The following is a 24,974-nucleotide window of genomic DNA, read 5'->3' as shown; positions in this document are numbered from 1 at the left end:
GGGAATAAAAATGTGTGAAAATATGTTTTTTTAAAAATAGAGCTAATAATATCTGCCTGCAAGAAAGAATACCTGGAAAATTCATTATGAAACCATCGTACTACAACTAATATTTTATAGGAAATTCCCATGTATAGCAGAATGCATATTTTGAATCCTCAAGAAACAAAATAAGGAACATAAAACTATAGGCTAAAGGAAAAATAAAACAGGAATTATCCACAATAAAGATGCTATACCTAGAACTTCTCAAAACAAATATCTATAAAAAGTTTCAACAACCAACAAAATAGTTCATCTTACCTGTGATACTAAATATTACCCAAATAATTCAATAATGAGGAAATCTTATTTTAACTTAATAAATTTGGAAACGGCTTTTTTTTTAACTTCCTAAAACTTGCTTTTCTTTGACTTAATGTACAGTTTTATTTATTTGTTATGATAGCTGTAGTATTTGGTGTCATTACCTTTTATGCCTAAAATTGCATAATACATTTCCCCCAGGTCTATCCACTAGGCAAAAAGAGAGAGGGAGAAAGATGGGGGAGGGAGAGATGATTACCATTAGTGGTGTTACTTCAGTCATGCTTAGTGATCTGAACAACAGACTAATGCCAAGAGAATGGTTTATCTAAACATTAAGATGAACCACCACTTCTCCTTTTCCTATTAGCATTAAACTCACCATCAATAACAAATACTTACAAGATATCACTGTGCTATCAATAAAACAAGAATATGACACTCTCTGCTTCCAGAAATTAAAAAGCTAACTGCATAGATATGAGACGAATATATTTTTAAAATACAGTACTAAGTCGTTAGCTTGGCTGAACTCAATCTGGCACCTAGAAGGTGAATCCTATGTCCCATTCAATTAAGTGTTCAAATAAACAAAGATATATTAAGTGTAGTACCAGGCAGCTGGCTGGGTGCTGGTGGAACCGCACAATCAAAGGACCAGAAGCTAAGGGGCGTGGGCACTCTACCACTCGAGAGGCCAGCCTAGGGATGAGACTCAGTGACAGTACTGAGGCCAGATCTGAGGCCAGTGGTCCGGGTATCTATGAGTGACAGTAAAGTCTAGACACAATTCTAGCAATGAGAAATGAGCAGTCAGATAAATAACCTAGTAGTCAAAAATCAAAGCTTTATGCAGATGGGATCATGCCAAAGATTAGAAATGAAAATGAGGAGGCAGAAGGTAGACAATGAAGTATATGTTAAAGTCAAGGGTGGGGCTTCCCTGGTGGCGCAGTGGTTGAGAGTCCGCCTGCTGATTCAGGGGACACGGGTTCGTGCCCCGGTCCGGGAGGATCCCACGTGTCGCGGAGCGGCTGGGCCCGTGAGCCATGGCCGCTGAACCTGCGCGTCCAGAGCCTGTGCTCTGCAATGGGAGAGGCCACAACAGTGAGAGGCCCGTGTACCGCAAAAAAAAAAAAAAAAATCAAGGGTGGTGAGGTCAAGCAGCAGTCAAGCGTCAAGATGGCAGAAACTGCTCTCTTGCAGTTGGAATTGGCTGCACACCAGTGTGTCCAGCTTGTCCTCAGGCTGGCAGGGTTCAGGATGCTCAGTACCTGGGTTAGCACCAGGATACTGACAAGCACCTCACCTGACCTGATTAACACAGGGAAGGAATATAAGAGCTATTCATAGGAAAAAGGTGATGACTTACAGGGAGTCCTAAACGAGTGAAAGAGAGGGGCTTCAGCCATCAGGGAAACTTACTACTAATAAAGAAAGTATTAATAACTAACTTCAGATTGAAGGGAGGCAGAAAGGGATAAGGTACATTCTGTGGTCAAAAAGCAGACCTGCTCATTGTAGCCAAAGTTTTCTTAGGACAGTAGGAAAGAGAGTCTGAAAAAAAATAGGTGTGATTCAGAAGATAGAGAACTCTGAACGTCAGGCTTGGCAGGAGTCTAAGTTATAGGTTCCTCGAGGCTAGGCACTACCTTTTATATATCACTGATTATCCAAGCTGAACTAAATACATAATAATTAATTACTAAATAATCCTTGATTAATTGTGACAGTGTAGAATTGAATTTTATATGGAGACTGGAATTAAGTACATAAGGCAAAAATTGAATGTACTCTTTATTACTTCTGTAACCAACTTTTATGGAGGGTTCACTACAGGCCAAATACAATACTAAAAGCTATAGATTAGTTCTCACACAACCTTGTTAGGTAGATGTTATTATTGTCCTCATTTGGCAAATAAAGAAACTGAGGTTAGAGAAGTTAAGTATCACGCTCATGGTCATACGCGTCTAGACAGAGCTAAATTTTGAAACCATGGGGTCTGATTACCAAAGTTAAAGACATAACCACCATGCTACACCATATATGAAATATGAAACCTAACATTTGTGTGCCCATTTTTAATTATCGAAAGATAATTCATGCCTTTAATTCTCAGAAGAGCCTGATGAAGTAGTTAACGTTTTCATGCAAGTATGTTTTCTATGAGACTGGGACCCACAGAGAGAAAGAAATAAATCTAGTATGGGCAGGACTTAACTTAACTTGGCAATAGGACATATCCCCATGAATATCAGCCAGAAGTTGAAACCCCAAAGTACAAAGGGCCAGCCAGCAAACTTGAGCTTGCCTGATCCCTGGGAGCACTGAAAGATATCACTAGGGTCACAACTGGGGGGTAAACTGAGGCAGCAGGAATTTTTAGGCCAACTCCAATCCTAGGTCTCTTGAGGGAATGAGGGGGCTTGGTCACCTTTTATGTGAAAAATCTCTTTCCATCATTAGGTTATCTAGAGCTTATGCTCAGTGACCATGTTTTACCCTTGTGTCTCCAAACACCTTCACATAGTAAATGCTCAGTGAAGGTTATCTGTAAATGACTTAGGCTAAGAAGTTTGGACTTGACCTGGCATTTGTTAGGTAAAATTTTCTAAATAACAGTGCCAAAAATGTAATACAAAATAAATATAATAGTAACTAGTCTAGTCTTAAGCAAGCTTTTAAAGATATCAACCCCTAGGTACAAACTTTGTATGTTTCTCACTACCTTTTATTTGCTCAGTCAAGCTTAAACTAAACAATGTGTCACCTCCAGATGTAACCAGAACATGTCTTTATAATGACTCCTCACTTTACCTTCAGTCTCTCTTAGGGCTGGCATATATTTCCGTGATTTCCAAGAGGTCTCACCTAAAGTGTGTTGGTTTACGTCTACTGGATAAGTTTTCAAGGAAAACTCACCAGACGCCCTTGTGTGGTATTTAACCAGGTACTTCTCAAAATTCACTATCTTTTCAGCCTCTTCCTTTCTCTGTTCCACAAGGCAGACACTAGAAGGTTTCACCAGCTCCTGGGACTCAAGTCTTAGGCATGACTATTACATCTTTAATAACAGACAAGAACTTACTGATCTTCTCAAAGTCCTATCTCAACAAACTTTGTTCTTGAACTCTTTCTTTGATGTGGCTAAAAAAAGTGTAGTGATATTATAGCTATCTGCTCATATCACTATGGACATCAAACTCATTTTGGTGACACTCTTCACTCCAAAGAGACTGACTTTCCAAGCTAATCAATGAAGAGAATAGCTTTGTCCATTCCAACAGGTGTTTCCAGTTGCTGGTTGCTCTGCAAATTTAGCTTGAAATATAAATATGATTGCTAGTGAGGTGGTTCCTCATGCTGGGAAACTTGTATACATACCTCAAGCTTTAAATTCTGACCCTCCCATCATAAAACACAAGATTTAAGATTTGAAAGATGCTCTAGAGACCACTCAGTCCTAAGCCCATATTTTTCAAAAGTGACAATTGAGTTCAGAAGAATTAAGTGATCTGCCCAAGGGTCTTGAAAGAGCCAGGTTCAGACTGGACCCTTAGCCAGGTCTCCTTTTACTTGACAAAGTTACCTTGTTTAATAGCAGAATAATCTAAATATTTAAAAAATAAAAACAGATGGGCTTTCAACAAATATTGCAACTGTTACCTGAAAATAGTGAAAACCCTTGGCCTGAAGGAGAAAATGTCCTTTTTAAATGACATTAAGCAATAGGAAGTAATTAAATATTAAGTAATTCTTTTTAAAATAACCATCACACACTCCATATAAATGTAATGTGGTACTTCTGCTGTGCAACTAAGCCAAATGCATTGATTAATGTTTTTGTTGAAGAAGAGTAGTATTTTGTGCCCATAGTAATTGTTCCTAAGTCATAATTTGGTCTGTGTGACATTAGCATCTTACTTATACATGTGTCTACATTTCATGATGATTTAAATCACTCCAGGTCAGTAAGGCAGTGCAATACAATGAAAAGAGCCCTGAACCAGGTGTCAGGAGTCTTGGCTTCTGGTCTGAGTGGTTAACTAGCTGTGTGACTTGGACAAGAACAATGAGCTGAAAAACAAAGAGGTGGACTAGGGGATCTTTTAAGTTCATTCAGCTCTAAACACCATTTATTATCCTAATCACAATCATTGAAACAAAATGTAAACACATGAAAATTTATGAGGTCTTAGGCTTATAGAATTTGAAAACAGCAATTTATTCATACAATTACTGCCCCCAAAGTTCTGCATTTTGTAAATTCTATTGACAGAAGGGGTCATTACATCATCTCAAAAATGATTTGCTTCTGCAAAATCAAATTATAGAAACAAGAAAGACCGATTTCTGGAATTTTTTAAAAACCTGTCAGCATTTCTTTTAACATTCAAGGTGAGACATGGTCATTCGAGAAAAGGTAAATGAAGATCCCTCTTCCTGTCCTTTAAAAACCAAAATGACCTCTAAATAAGCAATCAAAATTACTTCAGCATAAAACAATGAAATCAGTATTCTAACTATAACTTATACAAAAGTAAAAGTATGATTGTCAGTGTTTCTTGGTTCATTTTATATATGCAGTGAACTTCTACTGAAATATTAAAATAGCCTTACATTTAATTGTTTTCTAACATCCATTCATAACCAGTTGTAACATACATGAAACCTACATCTAAATGAATTAGGGAAATACAGCACATCTGAAACAAGCCCATATTTTTCCAGAAGTACTGGTTCACGCCTACTCCTGGTTTTTTTCCTGCCCTATTGTGTCCACTCATCATGTATGTAAGAGAGGCGCGAAGATAAAATTCACATCCATATTCAGCACCCCTCACACAGCCTGTCAGGAAAGCTAAATGGGGGATTCCCACACTGAGTATGGAAGAAGGGTAAATGAACCTACAGGTCCCTTCCAAGTGCTAAGAGTCCATGACTCTCTAATTATTTTTCAGTTTCAAATCTGAAAAGTTCATATTTCTGGTTGTGATAGATTACAAAAATGGTTCCAGTTTTTTAACCTTTGCCAGATAACTCTGAAGGCCCCTCTCACGAAACCTAAGGACTCAGCCATTTGACGGGCATTGGCCCTTAGACATCAGCTGATAATTCAAGCAAAAAGCTTGAAATGGGCTTGTGATTTGGGGCTTGTTGTCTTTTGTGCCTCTGCCATTACTGGGAGAACACGCCTGGACTAGCCTGCTGGAGGATGAGAGGCGTGTGAAGCAAAACTCAGTCATCCTAGCTGCTCCAGCCAAAACAGCCCGCTGACCTCCCGACATATGAGTAAGCCCTGCCAATATCAGCAGCTTCCTAGTCTCTCCCTGACGTGTAATGGATGCTTCTTGTTGTATTGCCATTGAGATGTTGAGGTGAGGTTCTGCTATGTGGTGAAAGCTAATTCCTATACAGGTTTTAATTTCCAAGCAGATATTCTCCCTTCATTAGAAAAACAGGACTCTTGATGCTCAATCTATTCATAGCTCAACACTTACAGTGTACTTTCAGTTGTGCTCATTCATTCTATTAATTCGTGCATGCTACAACTATTTCTCGACTGTCTATTAGATGCAGGCACTGATCTAAGCACTTGAAATACATCAGTGAACAAAACATACAAGCATGTTTTGTTTGTTTGTAAGCACCCATCTGGAGCTTATGCTCTAGTAAGGGGGACAGACATCAAGCAATAAATCATCTAATAATTAATTCTATGGTGTATTAGAAGGTGAAAATGCGGGATGTGTGGGCTGCGCTATTAAATGCAACAATCAGAATAAGCCTCATTGATAAATTGATAATGGAGCAAAGAATCTGAGGGAGGTGATGGAGTTAGGTGTCCAAATATCTGGGGGAATGACATTCCAGGGAGAGGGAAAAGCTAGAGTAATTGGTCCAAGACATAAGTGCGCCTGACACGTAAGAACACCCACGTGGTTTAGGGTAAGCGGGAGAGAGAGGAATAAGAAAAGAGGTGAAAGAAGTAAGAATGGGGAGGAGACGTGGTCTTCTGGCCACTGTAATGACGTCAGCTGGGTGAACGGGGAAGCCGTGCAATGTTTTGAGAAGTGATATGATTTGATTTCCATTTTTAATGTATCTTTAGGGAGAATAGATGGTAGGGAAGCAAGGAAAAAAGCAGATAGGGCTTTAGCAATAAGCTGGGAGAAAGATGGTGGTGTTTCACGCCAGAGTGTCAACAATACAGGTGGTGAGAAGTGGTCAGATTCCAAAAATATTTGAAGATAGAACCACCAGAATTTCCTGAACATGAGATATGGGAGAAAGAGAAGCGTCAAGGTTAACTCCATTTGTTTTAGCCTGAGCAATTCAAAAGATGAAGTTATTAGCTAGGATGGGAAGGATTGCAGATAAAGCATGTTTGAGGGTAAAGAACGGAAATTCAGGTTTGAACAAATTGAGTTTGAGATGTTTCTTAGACACTCAAGTGAGGAAGGCACCTGAGAAGTTGTATACAGAAGTCATGGACTTGGGAGAAACTTTGGGCTAAAGGTATAAACTGGGCAGTCATCAGCATATAAATGGTATTTAAAGTCATGGGACTAGATGATACCAAAAAGGAGCGAGAAAAGACAGAAAACAAAAGAGACGGAGAAAATAACATGAATTCCCAACCCTGCCTTCTGAAAAAGCTTGGATTCACATGCAGCTACAAGTCTCACAGAATTGTTGGACTATCCCAAGAAAGAAATTCACATTTTCATTCTTAATTCATTGATTTGGTTCTCCTGTCATTAACATTAATAAACAGTTACTTCTGGCAAAAAAAAAGAGCCAATGTAGGATCAAAGGAAACCTAATTTTCTGGACTGGAAGCTCATCCCATCAATGAAACAAATTATAGTAACACATGACTATAAATATGACTATAAATATTAAACTTAGGCAAAAGGAAATATTTTATTTTCCAGCTTTTCATTGGGCATCTCAGTTATTCTGAACCCACAGCATACACTTCCCCATCTATATTATTATTTTTATTATTTTCTCACTTTAAAATTGTAACATTAATTTGCTAAATTTATTTATTGTTTTGGAATATTTCTCAAAATTAAATTGCAATGTTGTCACCAAAATAAAGACTAGTGACAATCATTACTTTATCTCAAATTTCTTCTTAATGTGTTAAAAGGAAGCACAACCAAAATGGGTAGTGCATGAGTCCTGCACATCAATTAATTTCTGGTGACAATTTCCTTGTCTGAAAAATGAAAACCTTGCCACCAACACAGTTACGAGTTTATCGGGAGGAATTTTAACAAGTTTGTATAAATCTCTGGCATCATAAAATGATAAACAACAAAGCTCATTCATCATGAAGCTATATCCAGCATATGATGCCAAAAAGAAAAAGCAGATGTGTCTGAGCCAGGGTTTTACTTTCCACAAAGGAATTAGATATTTATACTTAGTACTAGTGATAAAATTGCCATTCTTTTCCTTCCCAAAAAAATCTGTGCTGAGTATTTAGGTAAGATAGGAATTATTTTTAGGATAGAAGATCTACAGGCATACCTCATCTTATTTTACTTTGAAGATATTGTGTTCTTCACAAACTGAAAATTTGTGGCAACACTACATAAAGCAAGTTTATTGGTGCCCTTTTTCCAACAGCATTTGCTCATTTCTGTCTTCGTGTTCCTTTTTGGTAATTCTCACAATATTTCAAACTTTTTCATTAATATTATATTTGTTATAGTGATCTGTGATCAGTGGTCTTTGATGTTACTTTTATGACTTGCTGAAGGCTCGGATGATGGTTAGCATTTTTTAGCAATGAAGTATTTCTTAACTAGGTATGTACATTTTTTTAGACATAATGCTATTACACACTTAGTAGACTACAGTATAGCAAAAACATTAACTTTTATATGCACTGGGAAGCCAAAAAATTTGTGTGACTCACTTTATATTTGCTTCATTGCGATGCTCTGGAACCAAACCTGATATCTCTGAGGTCTGCCTGTAATCACTAACACTTGTGTTGTACTTTATAAAGTACTTCACATGTTATGAATTGTGACCTTTACAAGAAACTTGTTAAGTATAAATTACTTATTTTTTTTTTTATTTTACATCTGAGGATAATGAAACTCATAAAAATGACTGTAACAGGATTGCTCAGCAAATCTGAGGGGAAGGCAGTATTTGGGCCAAGAATTCCATCTCTGAGGTTTTCCCCTTTCCACCAAACCAAGCTAGAATGCCAAGTTCTTGGATAATAATATACACCTTGGAAGTCAGATGGTCTGAATAACACTCTGGTTTGGACTAAACCCAGCAGTGGCTGGCCAAAGCTCTGAACTTCCACTGGCTGCTGGTCTTCCATTCTCATCTTCATCTTCCATCCTGGTCTTAACTTGTCTTCCAGATTTTTATTTGCCACTTCAGGTGCACATGTCCTCTTTGTACAATGAGGATTCTGATGGAAGGGACTAGGTGATTTATCCATGTTTGTACTCTTCCTAATAGCTCACCCTTAAGCAGCCCTGAACAAATAACTATTTAAATGAATTAAGTCATTATTTCATGGGAAAAAAATTTCTTGATCACTCACTTTGTGACTTGCTTAGTGCTAGATCAGTAGGCAGGACAGAGAGAGTCTCCACCACCGTGGAGTTCATGGATAGATGTTGAACAACTAACAATAATAGTGAGGAGGGCTCAGGGAAGAGCTGTTTCCTATGAAAGGGAGAACACAGGAAGCTAACCTAGTGTGGGGCAAAAGGAAGACCTCCCTGAAGAAGAGACATTTAATCTGCCACTTAAGGTTGAAGGGGAGGGAGACACATGAAAAGGAAACTGCAAGCTCGGCAGAAACCAGCAGCACTAAGGTGGGAAAGTGCGTCCCCTAAAGCATGTCTTAAATCCTGCATCTTACTGAACCATCTTGGCTCAGGACCAAATCTAATAATGATGTTGGGATTTTCAGGGCACAGCAGGCATCATAAGAGATTAAAATAAATTTCTTCATGTAGATAAATCATGCACTGTTTTGGATCTTTAGGGTACTTTAATAAATGTATTCTGCCTTGCTATAAAAGTAGGAGGGGGCTTCCCTGTTGGCGCAGTGGTTGAGAGTCCGCCTGCCGATGCAGGGGACGCGGGTTCATGCCCCGGTCCGGGAAGATCCCACATGCCGCGGAGCAGCTGGGCCCGTGAGCCATGGTCGCTGAGCCTGCGCGTCCAGAGCCTGTGCTCCGCAACGGGAGAGGCCAGAACAGTGAGAGGCCCGCGTACAGAAAAAAAAAAAAAAAAATTAGGAGGTAAGTTTGTCGTTCTCTCTCTTTTATCTGAAATGAAACATTTTATTTCATATGGAGAGGTTCAGTATTCTAATTGGTCTCTAGCCTGGTTCAGACACTGGATTCTTGTGAAACCAGTAGGAAAATGTTGTAAAGATTTATCTAGTCACAGCTGTTCTTTACAAGTAATTTCAAATTTTATAGTTGGCTATAACTGTACTTCCAGCTGTAAATTAGGTCTTTATTGGGTGGTATCTGGGGAGTTGTTATACAAGGTGTCATGAGGTTATGTGTGGTATCCCATACTGTGGAAAAAAAATAAATTATATTGCATTATGGCAAACACTATACATATAATTAAAATGAGATGTTCTCACAGCCTATAGTTTTACAATTTTAAAGCTTGTTGTAAAATTATACACATGTATAAACTGCCAGAAAGACACATGTTTTCATTTTATGTAGATGGATACTAACAACTGCTAAGGAATCTCTATGGGAAATTGTTATGGACTGAATTGTGTCTCCTCGAAAAATCACATTGAAGCCCTAACCCCAGTACCTCAGAAGAGTAATAAATTTGGATATAGGGTCTTTAAAGATGTAATAAAGATTAAATGAGGTCCTAAGGGTGGGGTCCTAATCCAATATGACTGGGGTCCTTAAAAGAAGAGAAAAAAACACGACGGATGCACACACACAGAGAAAAGGCCATGTGAGGGCACAGTGAGAAGAGGACCACCTTCTAGCCAAGGAGAAAGGTCTAGGGTGAAACCAAACCTGCTGACACCTTGATCTTGGACTTCCAGCCTCCAGAGCTGTGAGAAATCAATTTCTGCTGTTTAAGTCACCCAGTCTGTCGACTTTGTTATGGCAGGCTGAGCAGACTAACACAGCAGCAAACTAGTATAGATATATATTTTGCAGTCATAAATATACATGTACAAGTACATGCATGCACACATAGATTGACTATGTGCAGTAATTATCTAAAGTCCTATTTGAAAGCAGTGGGAAGATTTTTAGTATGTCTTTCCATGTTAAATTTTTTGTTAGATAAAAATGTATATGCATAATTTATATTTATGCATCCAGATTGTATCTGGATGTTAATTAAGAAAAACAGAATTGTTTCTATGAAGTGGGGTCAATGTATGGGTACCCTCAAAGAAAAAAAAATGTTTTGGACCAATTTACAAGCTGATCATTTCAGCTTTTAGAGAGAATTTAAGAGTCTGGGCTTAATCTACCTACAATTTTCAAAGAAGAATATTAAACTTGGACTCTACTCTTTCAAAGTAAACTTTTTGCATGTAGCTGTTTTATTCCTGTCACTTATCAAGTTACCTTAAGAAGCTTTTTGTGAGTTTAATTAAGCCTGACTAATTCTCCAACAGTACAAAGAAAATGAATTCCTTAAATATTTAATCCATTTATGACTCAAAGTGTCATTTTCTGAATGTGGCTATTAAATTCTTGGAATTAATTACCCTTTGAATCAAAGCTGCTTTTTCAGACACTCAAGACATATAGTCACAGCTCACACAATGCGTAAATTCAACATTTCGACTGTTCACCAAGAGAATTTATTCCAAATGCTGTATTCAAAATCTCAACCCGGTAGGTTTATTTATGGCCATTAACAAAGGAATCTTTGCCTATAAGCGCCATAATAATCAGGCATGATTGTTGCTTTTTCCTCTGCCTCCCCCTTTGTCTAAGTGTTAATGAGTTAAAGGTTAGCTTCCCTCTATTTGCACAATTGCTACTCTTTTTCATGGCCACTTTGTTCTCCTTAACTAATCTCAAGCCTCCTCTCCAGAAAGATTTTTTCCCATTCTGATCAGCAGGCAGCACCATCATAGGTCTGTCTCTCTCCTTTATATCATCCTAAAACACTGGATGCACCCATTCCTTTATTTCAATTACACATTTCCTCTTGTTCTCTCCCAGTATTTTGAAGGCTCTTCAAGACTAGAAGTGTTCTTCAAGACTAGATTCCAAAGAATACAAGGAGATCAATCAGGCAACCACATTTATGGAGCACCTAATATTCCCAGAACCAGACACTGGATTCCTGTATAAGAAAACTGGAAGACTGGATACATGAGGAGACAGAAAACCACACATACACACACCCACAGCACAAATACACGGGCACAGATCCCGACCACCTCGTGATGCTAGTGCTCAGAAATCACTGCATTTTTCCCAGCTCCATACTGGACACTGAGATTATGGGAGCTGCTAGTTAACTCAACTTCTAAAGGAGAAAGCTGTCTTTTGATTGAAATTCAAATTCCCTAAGGGGTGTGAAGGGATTGAAAGATGACAAACCAGCTCTTTAGCTTTCACATGTACAAGTCTCAGTGTAAGGAAAGTTTCTTCCCAGATACGGTTTTCTAGCATTAGGAATATAAAGAGTAACTGAAACATATTTCTATAATAATTCGCTGAGCAGTCTTCTTTTCCTTCCACCACCACCTCCCACACACTTTTGATTTTAAATATAATTATTTACATTGAAAATATGAAACACAAAATGGTGTGTTCGGATTTCTTATTTTTTAATAAAATGTGTTATAAAAAATAGTTTTGTTGTGAAGAAAAGTGAGAATAGGAAAAAAATTAATTAGAAGAGAAATCACTCCACTCCCGTGGTGACTAGAATGGAAATGGCCAGCAGTGGGTGGGGGACAAGGACCTCATGGCAGGTGCCCTGGGTCCAAGGTACCTACCCCCTTTCATCATGCCCACTTCGTAGCACTTGCGTAGCCGGCAGGCCTGACAGCTCTTCCTCCTGTTTTTATCAATCGTGCACTGGTTGGTAGCCGGACACATGTAGTCATTATGTCCTATCGAAAGTAAGAGGACAGAATTAGTATTATTTCAGGAAATTTAGTCGGTCGGAATCTACAGGGAAGCTGTCTGTGGGATGTTTTCACATCTCTTCTTTGGCCTTTCTATGTTGCTGCCTCAACCCATCATCCTTTTTTGTGTCCTTCTTGCAATGTTAAAAATAAAAAAATAACTCTCCCACAATTAATTTCTGCCTCCCCAAGTTGTTTTGCGAGTTCTTTGGGCAAATCCCCTTCAGTTCACACAGCCTACATTTGGGGGCACGATGTTTTACATATATATTCTCAAGGTTAAGCTTTCTCAGTAGATAAGGACTTTTTTTTTTTGGACCCAGGCCACCCACCAAAATTGTTGTCCAAATAGAGCTATTAGAACTTTCAGACAGAGGGTTTCAAAGTGGCCTGTCTTAAAATATAATTTAAAGAATCTTTAAGTAGATCTTCAAACGCAGCGCAGAACACCTACATTCCAGTTGGGGGGTGGTGGGCTGTGGTGGTGACCAAGGTCGGTCCTTAAGGTAGTAAGTCAGTTCACCACTCACTAGCTGGAGGACACTGAGCAAGTTGGTTAACATCCTTAGGCCACACTTTCCCCCCAGCACCGCTGCATAACATATTCTAAGAACTAAATGTGAGACTACATGTCACGGGCTTAGCACAGTGCTCTGGGAAGGGCAAACACTGAATGAATATTAGTTGTTGTTGCTGTTATTTTATTCTAAATCCTCTTTCTTTTCTCTCTTGTTTATTGAATCTCTCTCACTTCAATGCTTCCTTCTAATTGGCTTTTTTTCCCCCAAGGTTTATTAAGATATAATTAGCATATAATATTGTGAAATTTGGGGGGGACCTATGAGCTTCATGAACTTGGATGTCCAAATCTCTCCCCTGTTTTGGGAACGTCCTCATCCATTATTTATTTAAATAAGCTTTCTATCCTTTTCTCCCTCTCTTTCCCTTCTGGTTCTCCAATAATTCCGAAGATTGTTTCTCTAATGGTGTCCTGTAATTCACATAGGTTTACTTCACCTTATTGGCTTTTATCATGTCATGCAAGTCTGACCCATAAAAAAGGTCTCCCTTGATCCACAGCACTTTCGAACTTCTGTCTTTTATCCTGTCCATCCTTCTCAGCTCAACACCTAACAGATGTCTGCACTGGAGGTCTTTTTCCTCCTTTTCTCCTGCTTGGCTCAACCCACATCAATCTGTTTTCCACCTTTGTTGCTCCACAAAAACAGCTTCCCGGAAACAGCCAATGACTTCTGTTGCTGAATTCAATAGATACTTTCAGGCCACATCACACTTGACCCATCAGAAGCACCTGACAGTTCCTTCCTTCCTCTTGAAACATGCTTTTTTCCCTCGGCTTCTGTAACAAAAAATGCTCCCAGCATTTTGGGAGGTTCCTTCTACCTCTCAAGCTGGAGATTCCCAGAGTTTGCAGATTTGCCTCCCTCCATGCCACAATAATCCAGAACTGCACAGGGCTCAATGCCAGGCCCTTTCCTCTTCTGTGACTCTGAATTCTCCCACCAGAAAATCCATCTCACGCCTACGGCTTTCATCACCACTAAATACAGATGACGTACAGTCTTAAACTCCCAGCCCAACCCTCTTCTCTGAGCTCTGGGGACAGTTATCCAATTGCCCACATGAAGTTTCTGCTCTAAGATTTAGAAGTCACCTCCATTTCTTTATCCTTCAGAAGAAGTCTGGTTGATAATGTACAGAATATTAAACTTCACAAATTAAAAAGTATTATTGGCATGTTTTTATAAAGCAGCCCATTTATATGAGTCTAAATACTTGCACCTCTTGGGAAAACATCCTGAATTTAGACTAAAAAGATGATACGTACTATTTTAAAATATGTTTTCCATTCACAAAAAACAGTGAGTGTATATGCGACCTTCTAATTCAGATTCTCTTTTAAGTCTCCATTTTCTCATTTACTAAGGGCAAGACTCAACATGTAGTGAAATGTTTTAACTACAGACCTCTTTGTTCTTTATTCAACTTAAGGGTCAGCCCAATTAGAATAGGGTGGAGTGGGGACTTGATAAGAAATGTTGGTCTCATAAAACTCGATTCTCTATCTTTAGATATACATTATAAAAGTCACTGTATAAACAGGCTTCAGATTAAATTAACATCTGCATTCTTCTATTGCATAAGAGGAATCAACAAACAGAGTTAAAACCTTGTAACTTCAGTAAGAGACCACACACTGCCTCGAACACCCAGGCATAGTTATTACTTTTAGAATCTTCCCTATTAACGGGGCAAATTGAGGAAATAATAGAATCAGAAATAAAATTTATCTGGGCAGATATAAACTCTAGGCAAAAGGTGTATTCTTCTGACACCTCAAAGAAACTCTTAGTGTTTGGTCTTCCATGATGTTTATGTAGTACATGTTGACTTATTTTAACTCTTAAAATATAAGTTTATATCAGAAGAAAACAGTTAATAATAATTCAAACCAAAAATTACTTTGATTCACTTTCTTTCCCAAAAGCCAGAAGTTCTGCAAGCCAGAAGATGGGAGAACTGAATTGGGTCCAAAGTCAATGGTAAAATCTTATGTTTGGATTGGTCAGCCATCGTAGATATGTATCTTTAAAAACCAAGTGAAATTCCTGAACTAACATGTTTAACACATAAAATATGTAGGATTTGTACAATCGAATTCATCCCTTAACAAAAATAGATGCACAAGAGAAGCAAGTTCATAATGCAAACCTTTTGTGACAAAGCTGGGCTTTCTCCTACCTAACCTACGTGAAAATTTAGAATGGACAAATTGGCAACAAGAAAAAGTTAACAAGTACTTGTTTCATATAAACAATTAAACCAGTTCTTCTTAACCAAACACCATTAACAGCTACTTGTAAGTCTTCAACTTAATCAGAAGAAAGGAAAACACGAAAGTTTTTTGTTGCCTAATGAGTATAATTTTGTAAAGATGTGTTCTTAAAGCAACTGATTTAAGTTTCTTAAAGAAGAAATTTCTTTTTAAATGTTATTATTTGGTCTTATAAAAATAATGGAAGAGAAAATCTTATTGAATTAGAGTTCATTTAAAAAAAAAAACTCGCACCAACTATCTTAATGAAACATACAGTGTCTTTACTGAAGAGACTGAGGAACTCTGTGTACCTGTGACCAGATCAGCCCAAAAGTTCCTCTTGCATAGAATGAAGCGCAAGAGGCCAAATCCAAGATGTGAGCTGCAAGTGAAGGTCTGGAGAAATAATCACTGTTTTTTTTTTGCCCACCAAAAAATAAAGCCTTTGAGCTAATGTAGGGTTTGAATAATAGGAAGTGGGGGTGGGAGAGGAGATGAGGCAAGTGAACCATAAGCAGAAAACGTGAAGAGTGGGGAGAGGAATTACTAGGAATTGCCTGTAAGCAGGGATTACCAGACTCACCCACGGCTCCAGGGGCCTCCCACAGAGCTTTTCCCCAGGCCTCTCTGGGATTCTTTTCCTTGACTTTTCATTTCCCCCTTTCTTCTTATTTTCCCTCTTTCAGCTATTTTTGCATTATTACCATCACACAGAAAGTCTATATTTGTTAGTTACAAAAAATAAGCAATGGCCCATATTCAGAGATTCTAAAGAAATATAACAACAGACCAAATTAAAACAAGCAGGTGAGGATGTGGAGAAAAGGGAACCCTCGTGCACTGTTGGTGGGAAGGTAAACTGGCGCGGCTGCTGTGGAAAACAGTATGGAGGTTCCTCAAGAAATTAAAAATAGAACCACCATACAATCCTGCAGTGCCACTTCTGGACATGTACGCAAAGGAAATGAAATTGTTATCTCGAAGAGATATCTGTACCTCCGTGTTCATAGCAGCGCTGTTCACAATAACCAACGATGGAAACAACCTATGTGTCTGTTGACAGATGAACAGATAAAGAAAATACAGAATATATATAATGGAATATTGTTCAACCTTAAAACATAAAGAAATCCTGTCATTTTCAACAAGGTGGATGAGCCTGGAGGGCATCAGTTAAATGAAATAAGCCAGACAGAGAAAGATAAATACTGCATGGTATCACTTATATGTGGAATCTGAAAAAAAAAAAAAAGTCAAACTCATAGAAACAATAGAAAAGTGATTGCCAGAGGCTGGGGTGAGGGAAATGGGGAGAAGCCTGTAAAAGGGAACAAACTTTTAGCTGTAAAATGAATAAGGTCTGAGGAGCTAATGTATAACATGGTGACAATAGTTGATCGTGCTGTATTATTTAATTGAAATTTGCTCAGAGAGTAAAACTTAAATGTTCTCACCCAAAGAAAAAAAGCAACAACAAACAAACAGAGAAAGAAAAAAGTAAATATATGAGGTGATGGATGTGTTAACTAATTCAAAGGGGAGAAATCCTGTCACAATGCATATATATATCATATCATCACAATGCACACTTTAAATATCGTACCATTTTGTCACTTATACCTCAGTAAAGCTGAAAACAATAACATAAAACAAGCAGTAACCTGAGAGGAATTTAATAGTGTGTATCTTTCCTTTTGTCACCCTTTTCCCTCAGTGCTTTCTGGCAGTCACCTCAGACCAAATCTCTTTACCAAGCTTCCCACACCTGCCCCCAGTTCATTTAGACTCAACTATCTCACAGACTCTTTGAGATGTATGTGTCCCAAACTTAAGTGACCATCTTCTCTCCTCATTTATCTGTTCCTATTCACCAACACACCATGATGCCTGAAACATGCGTGTTGTTCTAGACTCTACCCTCTCCCTCACTCAAACCCCACATACACATAGTATAAACACCTACCAAATCAATTATTTTAAAGTTCTTTTTCAAAGCCCCATCAGCTTTGTCCTGGGCCCGCCGTCACTACCATAGCCCCAAGAATTTCCCACCCAGGTTATCATGACAGCCACGGCCTGCAGCCTTCCCCTGCCAATCATGCCCCACCACGTTGCCAGAGGGATTTTTTTTTTATGTCTCCTCTGTAAAATGTTTTTTTTCATCTTTATTGGAGTATAATTGCTTTACAATGGTGTGTTAGTTTCTGCTTTATAACAAAGTGAATCAGTTATACATATACATATGTTCCCATATCTCCTCCCTCTTGCATCTCCCTCCCACCCTCCCTATCCCGCCCCTGCCAGAGGGATTTTTATAAAATCACGCACCATCATGTCAGTAACCCACTTTAATAGTCTGATGTTCCTCAAAGTCCTCAGGATAAAATCTAAATGCCTCAAGACAGCTCATCAAGCTGTTCCTGATCAGCCCTTACCTCCTCTCCTAGCCTTCTCTCACCACCCTCTAAGTCACATCCAAGCTCTAGCTGTGTCTTTCTGTTCACGTTGCGCTCCTTCTCACCCCGGGGCCTTTGCACATGCCCTTCTTTCTTGTGGGAACACACTTCTACTCTCAGACCAGTTGACTCCTACTCATATTTCAGGTGTTATCAGTTGAGATAGCAATTCCTCTGGGAAATCCTTTCTGCCCCTCCAGTGATGCCTGTCTTTTGTCCTGTCATAACACCTACCACATTGCCCTTTAATTGCTGTTTCAACCCCCAGGTCACTTTGGGTTTGACAAGGAATGGACTATCTCTGTCTCATTTGTCACCAGGTATCCTGTGCCCAGCACATTACCAAGGCACAGAGTGGAGCTCAACAAATATTTGTAATCGGAACAAAATGGAATCCCTAAGCTCTGTGTTGCCCCTCCCTCACCCCCTGAACGCCCTCTGTGGAGCACAGGCCTCCTGAGGGGGCAGACTGGAGTTGTATAAAGGAAGACGGTGACCCCCAACAAAGCAATGGTCACTACATCCCAGGACGCCAAAACTCAGGTCCACAAAATCATGACTTGGTCCTACGGGACGAAACCAGCAGAGGGAGAGGCGAGTCTGCTCTTCAACACTGGATGGGGCCAGACATTAGCATAAAGGAGCAGGTCTTCACAGATGTGACAGGTCAGGAAGCGAGAAGTAAGAGCTTGGATTACCCATGAATTATCTCCACCACTATTTCTATTCTGATGCCTTGCTGGTTTTCTAAGATGAGTGTATTTTATGACTGCCCCCAAATAAAAATCAACACGTTCGAATTATTTCAAAGCTTGTTCTTTATAGAAATGTTTTCGTGAATTTTATTTTATTTTTCCCTCTAACCTTTTTGTTATGTATGCATGTTAATACGGTTCCTTTTACTAATAGTGATTTCTTTTAGGACTGTTTTAACTTTTTTGGAACTTCTACTTTATGACTTTTCTGAAGTTCAGTCCTACAAGGTGATTAACAATTTCTTCCTCTCATCTCCCCCCTCTCACTGCCATCACCAAGAAAGAGAGAGCAGGAAGTATCTGGGAACTCTCTGTACTTTCCCCCTCAATTTTGCTGTGAACCTAAAACTGCTCTAAAAAATAAAGTCTTAATTAAAGAAGGTGATTATAAACCAGTAATAATAAAAAAGTTGGAAACTTGGCCTTTCATTAAAATCTATAAAAAAAAAGAAAAACAGGTTTAGCTGTGAAAATAATGGGTCCCTTTTATTACTTCCCATAAAAAATTTAAATTCTTATAAATGAATTATTAACAGCATCAAAGTATTAGTAGGGAAGGAGGTATATCTTAATTGTAGGGTTTCCTACATATAAAATACATGGACCCTTCAGTAACTGAAGCTAAAATACAATGTGTACTGCTCATCTTAATAGTTAAAGATATTTAAAATATTTGCTTCAATAATATTACATAAATCTGAACATCAACTTGCCTCAATAACAGTTCTGTGATAGGTATGTAGTGTAGTTTTTTTTTCTTCCTTTTTTACTACTTTCTAACTTGTGGATTCAGAAGTTGTACTTGAACTGTGCTTTCCAACTATTTCTATCACTGACACATTTCAAAGTTTGAAGGAAGCACACACACAGATTTAAGTCATAACCAGAAAAACTTCAAATTATATGACATCAACTCTTATTTTATGATTTTTTATAAATGAGCTCAGTAAAAATATACACAGTTCCCTGGGGGAAAAATGAATTAAAATCAAGAAGACTGATGAGGTCAGGCAAAAATCCAAGCATGGTAAGGAATAAGCACTTAGCATTTTTAATCAAAATATGAGTAGTTAGCTAACTGTTCATATTTTTAAGGCATGGAAATGAAAATGAATTCTCAAGTTAAAGATAAATTAACTCTCCAGTGTTTAAGCAACCACAAATCAAAAAAAAAAAGTCAACTTTAGTTAATCTTATCTGAAAGTCTCATTGTATGGTTTCAACAAAATAGTATTTCATTTTCAAAGTCCCATTCTTTTATACCTGATTAATCCATAAATTTAGCTAGCATCTATAAAGCTTGGTCACCTTTTCATTAAAGGCTCATTGAAATTAGAATTTGAAGTATCCAAGAGCCGTACACAAATTGTTTTAAGATTCCAGATGACAAAATCAGTATTTCTTTCTCCTTCTAAGAATCAATATGCATTTAGATAGTGTTAAATACAGTTTCAAATTTGATATGGAATCACAGGATCGTATACATATTTGGCCAAGAGGAAACCTCTAACTTTTTGTTTTATCAGTGAAAAATTATACTTTTCTTGAGGTGTTAAGGTACAGAAAACATGTCAAAACATAGTTTTGAGCCTTAGCATTGGAAAAATAAGGGTTTGCTCATGAATTTTCAAAGCACTGCAGTATAAACAAGCGACGATCCCAACCTGAGTGGGGGCTTCCAGCCACAGCCCCTCCTCAGCTTGTTCATTTCACACTTGTGCATGAGATCGTATGACCAAACATTCTTGCTTCTAAGAAAACTGACTCATTTGGGTACTGACCATGATGTGCCAGGCACTGCGTTATACACGGATTATTTCATTTAATTCCCCAGCAACTCTAGGAGGAAGGGATTATATTTATCTCCATTTTACAGATGTAAACCTATGATAAAAGTTATGAAGCCTGCTCAAAACCACACAGCAAGCAAGTGGCAGAGATGGGTTTTGAAGCAAGGGCTCCCTTACTCCAGAGATTGAATTCTTATTCATATATGGAAGGCTCAACTTCCCCAAAGGACAAGACCTTCACTCAGGAACTGTGTCTACTTTCCAGAGGCAACAACGGTAAGATTCTCTGCAACTGGTTGACCACTGAGTATTCTGCTTCTTAGAAAGCTCATGCATGAGAAAGTAAAAAGTGAGGAATTAATAAGACCAATGTTACTGTCTTCTATTTAACTATCTGAAAGAAAAATACTGTGCAAGGCCAAACCAATATTGAATTCTTTTGGCAATAACATTTCACTTAGATGACAGGGATGAAATGAATGGTCCAACTCTCCTGGACATGACTGTACAAAGGAACAGAAGTCTAGTCCTCCCTTACACTCCAAGGAAAATATTGACTTCCTGCATTATCTCCAGCTACTCCAACCCTGACTCATGAGTGCTGCTTGATCTTAGCAGTGTCCATACATTCATTGACTGTGACCAAAGGAAAGAGGTGTTATGGGAGTTGCTGGCTAGCACTGAAGAACCAGTCCAAACGGTGATGCCGTGGGGCCCTGCTGGCAAAAGGAAAAAGAAGACTGGCAGGGAATCTTGTAGAAATGAGAGTTCAAAGGGGTTTTTTAATGAAAATGGGAGTGTATAATTTTCATTAAAAAATGAAGAATCCTTAAGTATTCAAAGTTATGCCAAGGAAAAACTCATATCAAAATATGCACTAATCATCTCTGAGTAGTAAAGTAGATGAGGCAGAGAGAAGATGTGAAGAAGATTGAAATAGCTTTGCCAAATTCTTAGGGCTACAGAAGAGGAGGAAGAAGTCAAAGATTCTGGTCATTTGTGCCAGGGTGTCTTGAAGACTGTTCTAGTCATTAATCACAAGGAGGATCTGATTTGGGAGGCCAGTGGGAAAAAGAGGTACAGAACAATTTTAAACATGTTGCATTTGAGATTTCAGGAGCACACCAAGAACCAACTACCAAGCAAGTTATTGTAAATGCAATACTGAAGCTTGGGAGGCAAGTCAAAATGAAGTTGGAGATCATACGATTCAGAAATTCTACTTCTGGGCATATGCCCCAAAGAATTGAAAGCAGACTCAAACAGATATTTGTACACCCATGTTCACAGCAGCATTATTCACTATAGCTGACAGGTGGAAACAACCCAAATGTCCATTGATAGATAAATGGATAAACAAAACGTGGTATATACAGTAGTCCCTCCGCCATCTGCAGGGGATTTGTTCCAAGAGCCCCAGTGGATGCCTGAACCACAGACAGTACATATATATATATATATATATATATATATATATATATATATATATATATATATATATACACACACACCATGTCTTTTCCTACACATGCATACCTGTGATAAAGTTTAATTTATAAATCAGGCACAGTAAGAGAATATCTGAATTGCTAGCATCTCTACTCTCACACTTTGGTGCCATTATTAGGTACAATAAGAGTTACTTGAACACAAGCACCATGATACCTCGACAGTCGATCTGATACACCAGATGACTACTAAGTGACTAACAGCGGGATACAGTGGATAAAGGGATGATTCACATCACCGAGCAGGACAAAGCTGGATGACAAAAGATTTCATCTCGTTACTCAGAATTGTACACAATTTAAAACTTAGGAATTGTTTATTTCTGGAAACTTCCATTTAATATTTTCAGACCACAGTTGACCACAAGTAACTGAAACCAAGGAAAGCAAAAGTGCAGGTAAGGGGGGATTACTATACATAGAATGGAATTTTATTCAACCTTAAAAAGGAATGAAATTATTTTTTTTAACTTTTATTTTATATTGGAGTATAGTTGATTAACAATATTGTGTTAGTTTCTGGTGTACAGCAAAGTGATTCAGTTATACATATACAAATATTTATTCTTTTTCAGATTCTTTTCCCATATAGTTTATTACAGAATACTAAGTAGAGTTCCCTGTGCTATACAGTAGTTCCTTGTTGATTATCTGTTTTATATATAGTAGTGAGTATATGTTAATCTCAACCTCCTAATTTATCTCTCCCCCCTCTTCTTTCCCCTTTGGTAACCATAAGTTTGTTTTCTAGGTCTGTGAGTCTGTTTCCCTTTTGTAAATAAGTTCATTTTTTTTAAATTCCACATATAAGTGATATCATATGATATCTGTCTTTCTCTGTCTGACTTACTTCACTTAGTATGATAATCTCTAGGGCCATCCATGTTGCTGCAAATGGCATTATTTCATTCTTTTTTTATGGCCGAGTAATATTCCATTATATATATGCACCACATATTCTTTATCCACTCATCTGTTGATGGACATTTAGGTTGTTTCCATGTCTTGGCTATTATAAATAGTGCTGCAACTAACATTGGAGGGCATGCATCTTTTTGAATTATGGTTTTCTCCAGATATATGCCCAGGAGTGGTATTGCAGGATCATATGGTAGCTCTATTTTTAGTTTTGTTTTTTTTTTTTTGCGGTATGTGGGCCTCTCACTGTTGTGGCCTCTCCTGTTGCGGAGCACAAGCTCTGGATGCACAGGCCCAGCGGCCATGGCTCATGGGCCCAGCCACTCTGCGGCATGTGGGATCTTCCCAGACCGGGGCACGAACCCGTTTCCCCTGCATCGGCAGGCAGACTCTCAACCACTGCGCCACCAGGGAAGCCCTATTTTTAGTTTTTTAAGGAACCTCCACACCATTCTCCATAGTGGCTCTACCAACTTATTTATATTCCCACCAACAGTGTAGGAGCGTTCCTTTTTCACCATACACTCTCCAGCATCTATTGTTTGTAGACTTTTTGGTGATGGCCATTCTGACTGGCATGAGGTGATACCTCACTGTAGTTCTGATTTGCATTTCTCTAATAATTAGCAATGTTAAGCATCCTTTCATGTATTTTTTGGCCACCTGTATGCCTTCTTTGGAGAAATGTCTATTTAAATCTTCAGCCCATTTTTTGATTTGGTTGTTTCTTTTTTTGATATTGAGCTGCATGAGCTGTTTGCATATTTTGGAGATTAATCCTTTGTCAGTCACATCATTTGCAAATATTTTCTCCCATTCCATGGGTTGTCTTTTCATTTTGTTTATGGTTTCCTTTGCTGTACAAAGCTTTTAAGTTTCATTAGGTCTCATTTGTTTATTTTTGTTTTTACTTTCATTACTCTAGGAGGTAGATCCAAAAATATATTGCTAAAAAAAAAAAGATCTTGCTGTGTTTTATATCAAAGAGTGTTCTGGCTATATTTTCCTCTAAGAGTTTTATAGTATCCGGTCTTACATTTAGGTCTTTAACCCATTTTGAGTTTATTTTTGTGTGTGGTATTAGAATGTTCTCCCCACGGACCAGGCACTGTGCTAAGTGACTTCAGCCCTTTATCTCATCTTAACATCATAACTGAGGAGGTAGGGTACTGCAATTCCCATGTTATAGAAGCAGAAGCTGAGACTTCAAAAGACTGAGTAACTTACTGAAGGCCACTTGGCTGGTTGCTGGAGGAGCCACAACTGAAATCCAGGTTTGTGTCATTCACAAGTCCTGGTTCCCCCAGTAACAACACAATAGCGTTGGTGAAATGGAAAGAACTTGAGAACTATTGAACCAGAATGCCTAAATACGTTACAATTGGCACTGTAATAAAAATAGAATTCCCTAATGTAATCACTGTATTATATCTTTGGGAGGGCATTTCAGAAGCAGCAAGGAAATTAAATAAAACCTGTGATTCCTAATACTTCCACAGTTAAAGTTATGAGAGCTTAATCACATGAAATACATTCCTCCATAGGTTACAACATATATTATACAAAAATCTTTCCGGAAAACCTTTCAGCATGCTCCAGCGTAAAATAAAGAAAAAAGAGAAAGTAGAAATAAGGTATTGAGGAAGTAAATAAAAAATTTACATTCTGTGAAAGAACAACTGCAGTATTATGGTTAGAACCAAAATTTTACTCAGATATTAAAGTGAATATTCTCTGATTTACAGCCAATGCAATGAGCCAAACAAAATGAAACAGAATTTGGCTGTCTCAGAGAACACATTCCTAAAAATCCGGTGAGGACATTCAGTGTGCCATGATTTGAATGATTTCACAACCACATCTGTACGTAATGGCATGCAAATAAAAACAGTATACCTTCATAATGCATCCCCAAATTACATTTTTACAGCTAATCAATTCTAGTATATCTTATCAGTGACAGCAACCACCTACAAATGACATTTTACTTTTATTTTTTAATGAAAGTATTTTTTAATAAAAGTATTATTTATACCTCAGTCTATTTTTAAAGGGAAAAAAATCTTTAAAGGAATTCTAGGAAAGATACTTGTCCTGGAAAGTTTATTTTTCTAAATGAAGTAAAGGGGAAATCGTCTATCTACTTGCCCTCATCAGACCCCCATCTGCTAAAAATTTTGGCCAGGGCAACAACATGATCCCTCTCCTTGTCTGGCCTCATTTACCATGTGCAAAACCACAATTGTTTTAAGGCCAT

General features: G+C 38.1%; 1 protein-coding gene across 4 annotated transcripts in view; it reads right to left on the bottom strand.

Annotated features, from left to right (window-relative positions):
- The window catches only part of ESR1 (estrogen receptor 1), a gene marked incomplete at both ends in the record, with an annotated part of 276,707 nt that overhangs the window by 198,040 nt on the left and 53,693 nt on the right, over window positions 1-24,974 (bottom strand). For all 4 annotated transcript variants that reach the window (XM_079716498.1, XM_079716496.1, XM_079716497.1 and 1 more), the window contains one exon: window positions 12,320-12,436. In XM_079716498.1, coding sequence (XP_079572624.1) covers window positions 12,320-12,436 — 117 coding nt within the window. The remainder of the gene's footprint in view (window positions 1-12,319; window positions 12,437-24,974) is intronic.

Source organism: Hyperoodon ampullatus (genome assembly GCF_949752795.1).
Source record: "Hyperoodon ampullatus genome assembly, chromosome: 12".
Taxonomy (NCBI): domain Eukaryota; kingdom Metazoa; phylum Chordata; class Mammalia; order Artiodactyla; family Ziphiidae; genus Hyperoodon; species Hyperoodon ampullatus.
The sequence above is the reverse complement of the archived record's forward strand: the minus strand, read 5'-3'. Positions and strand labels throughout refer to the sequence as shown.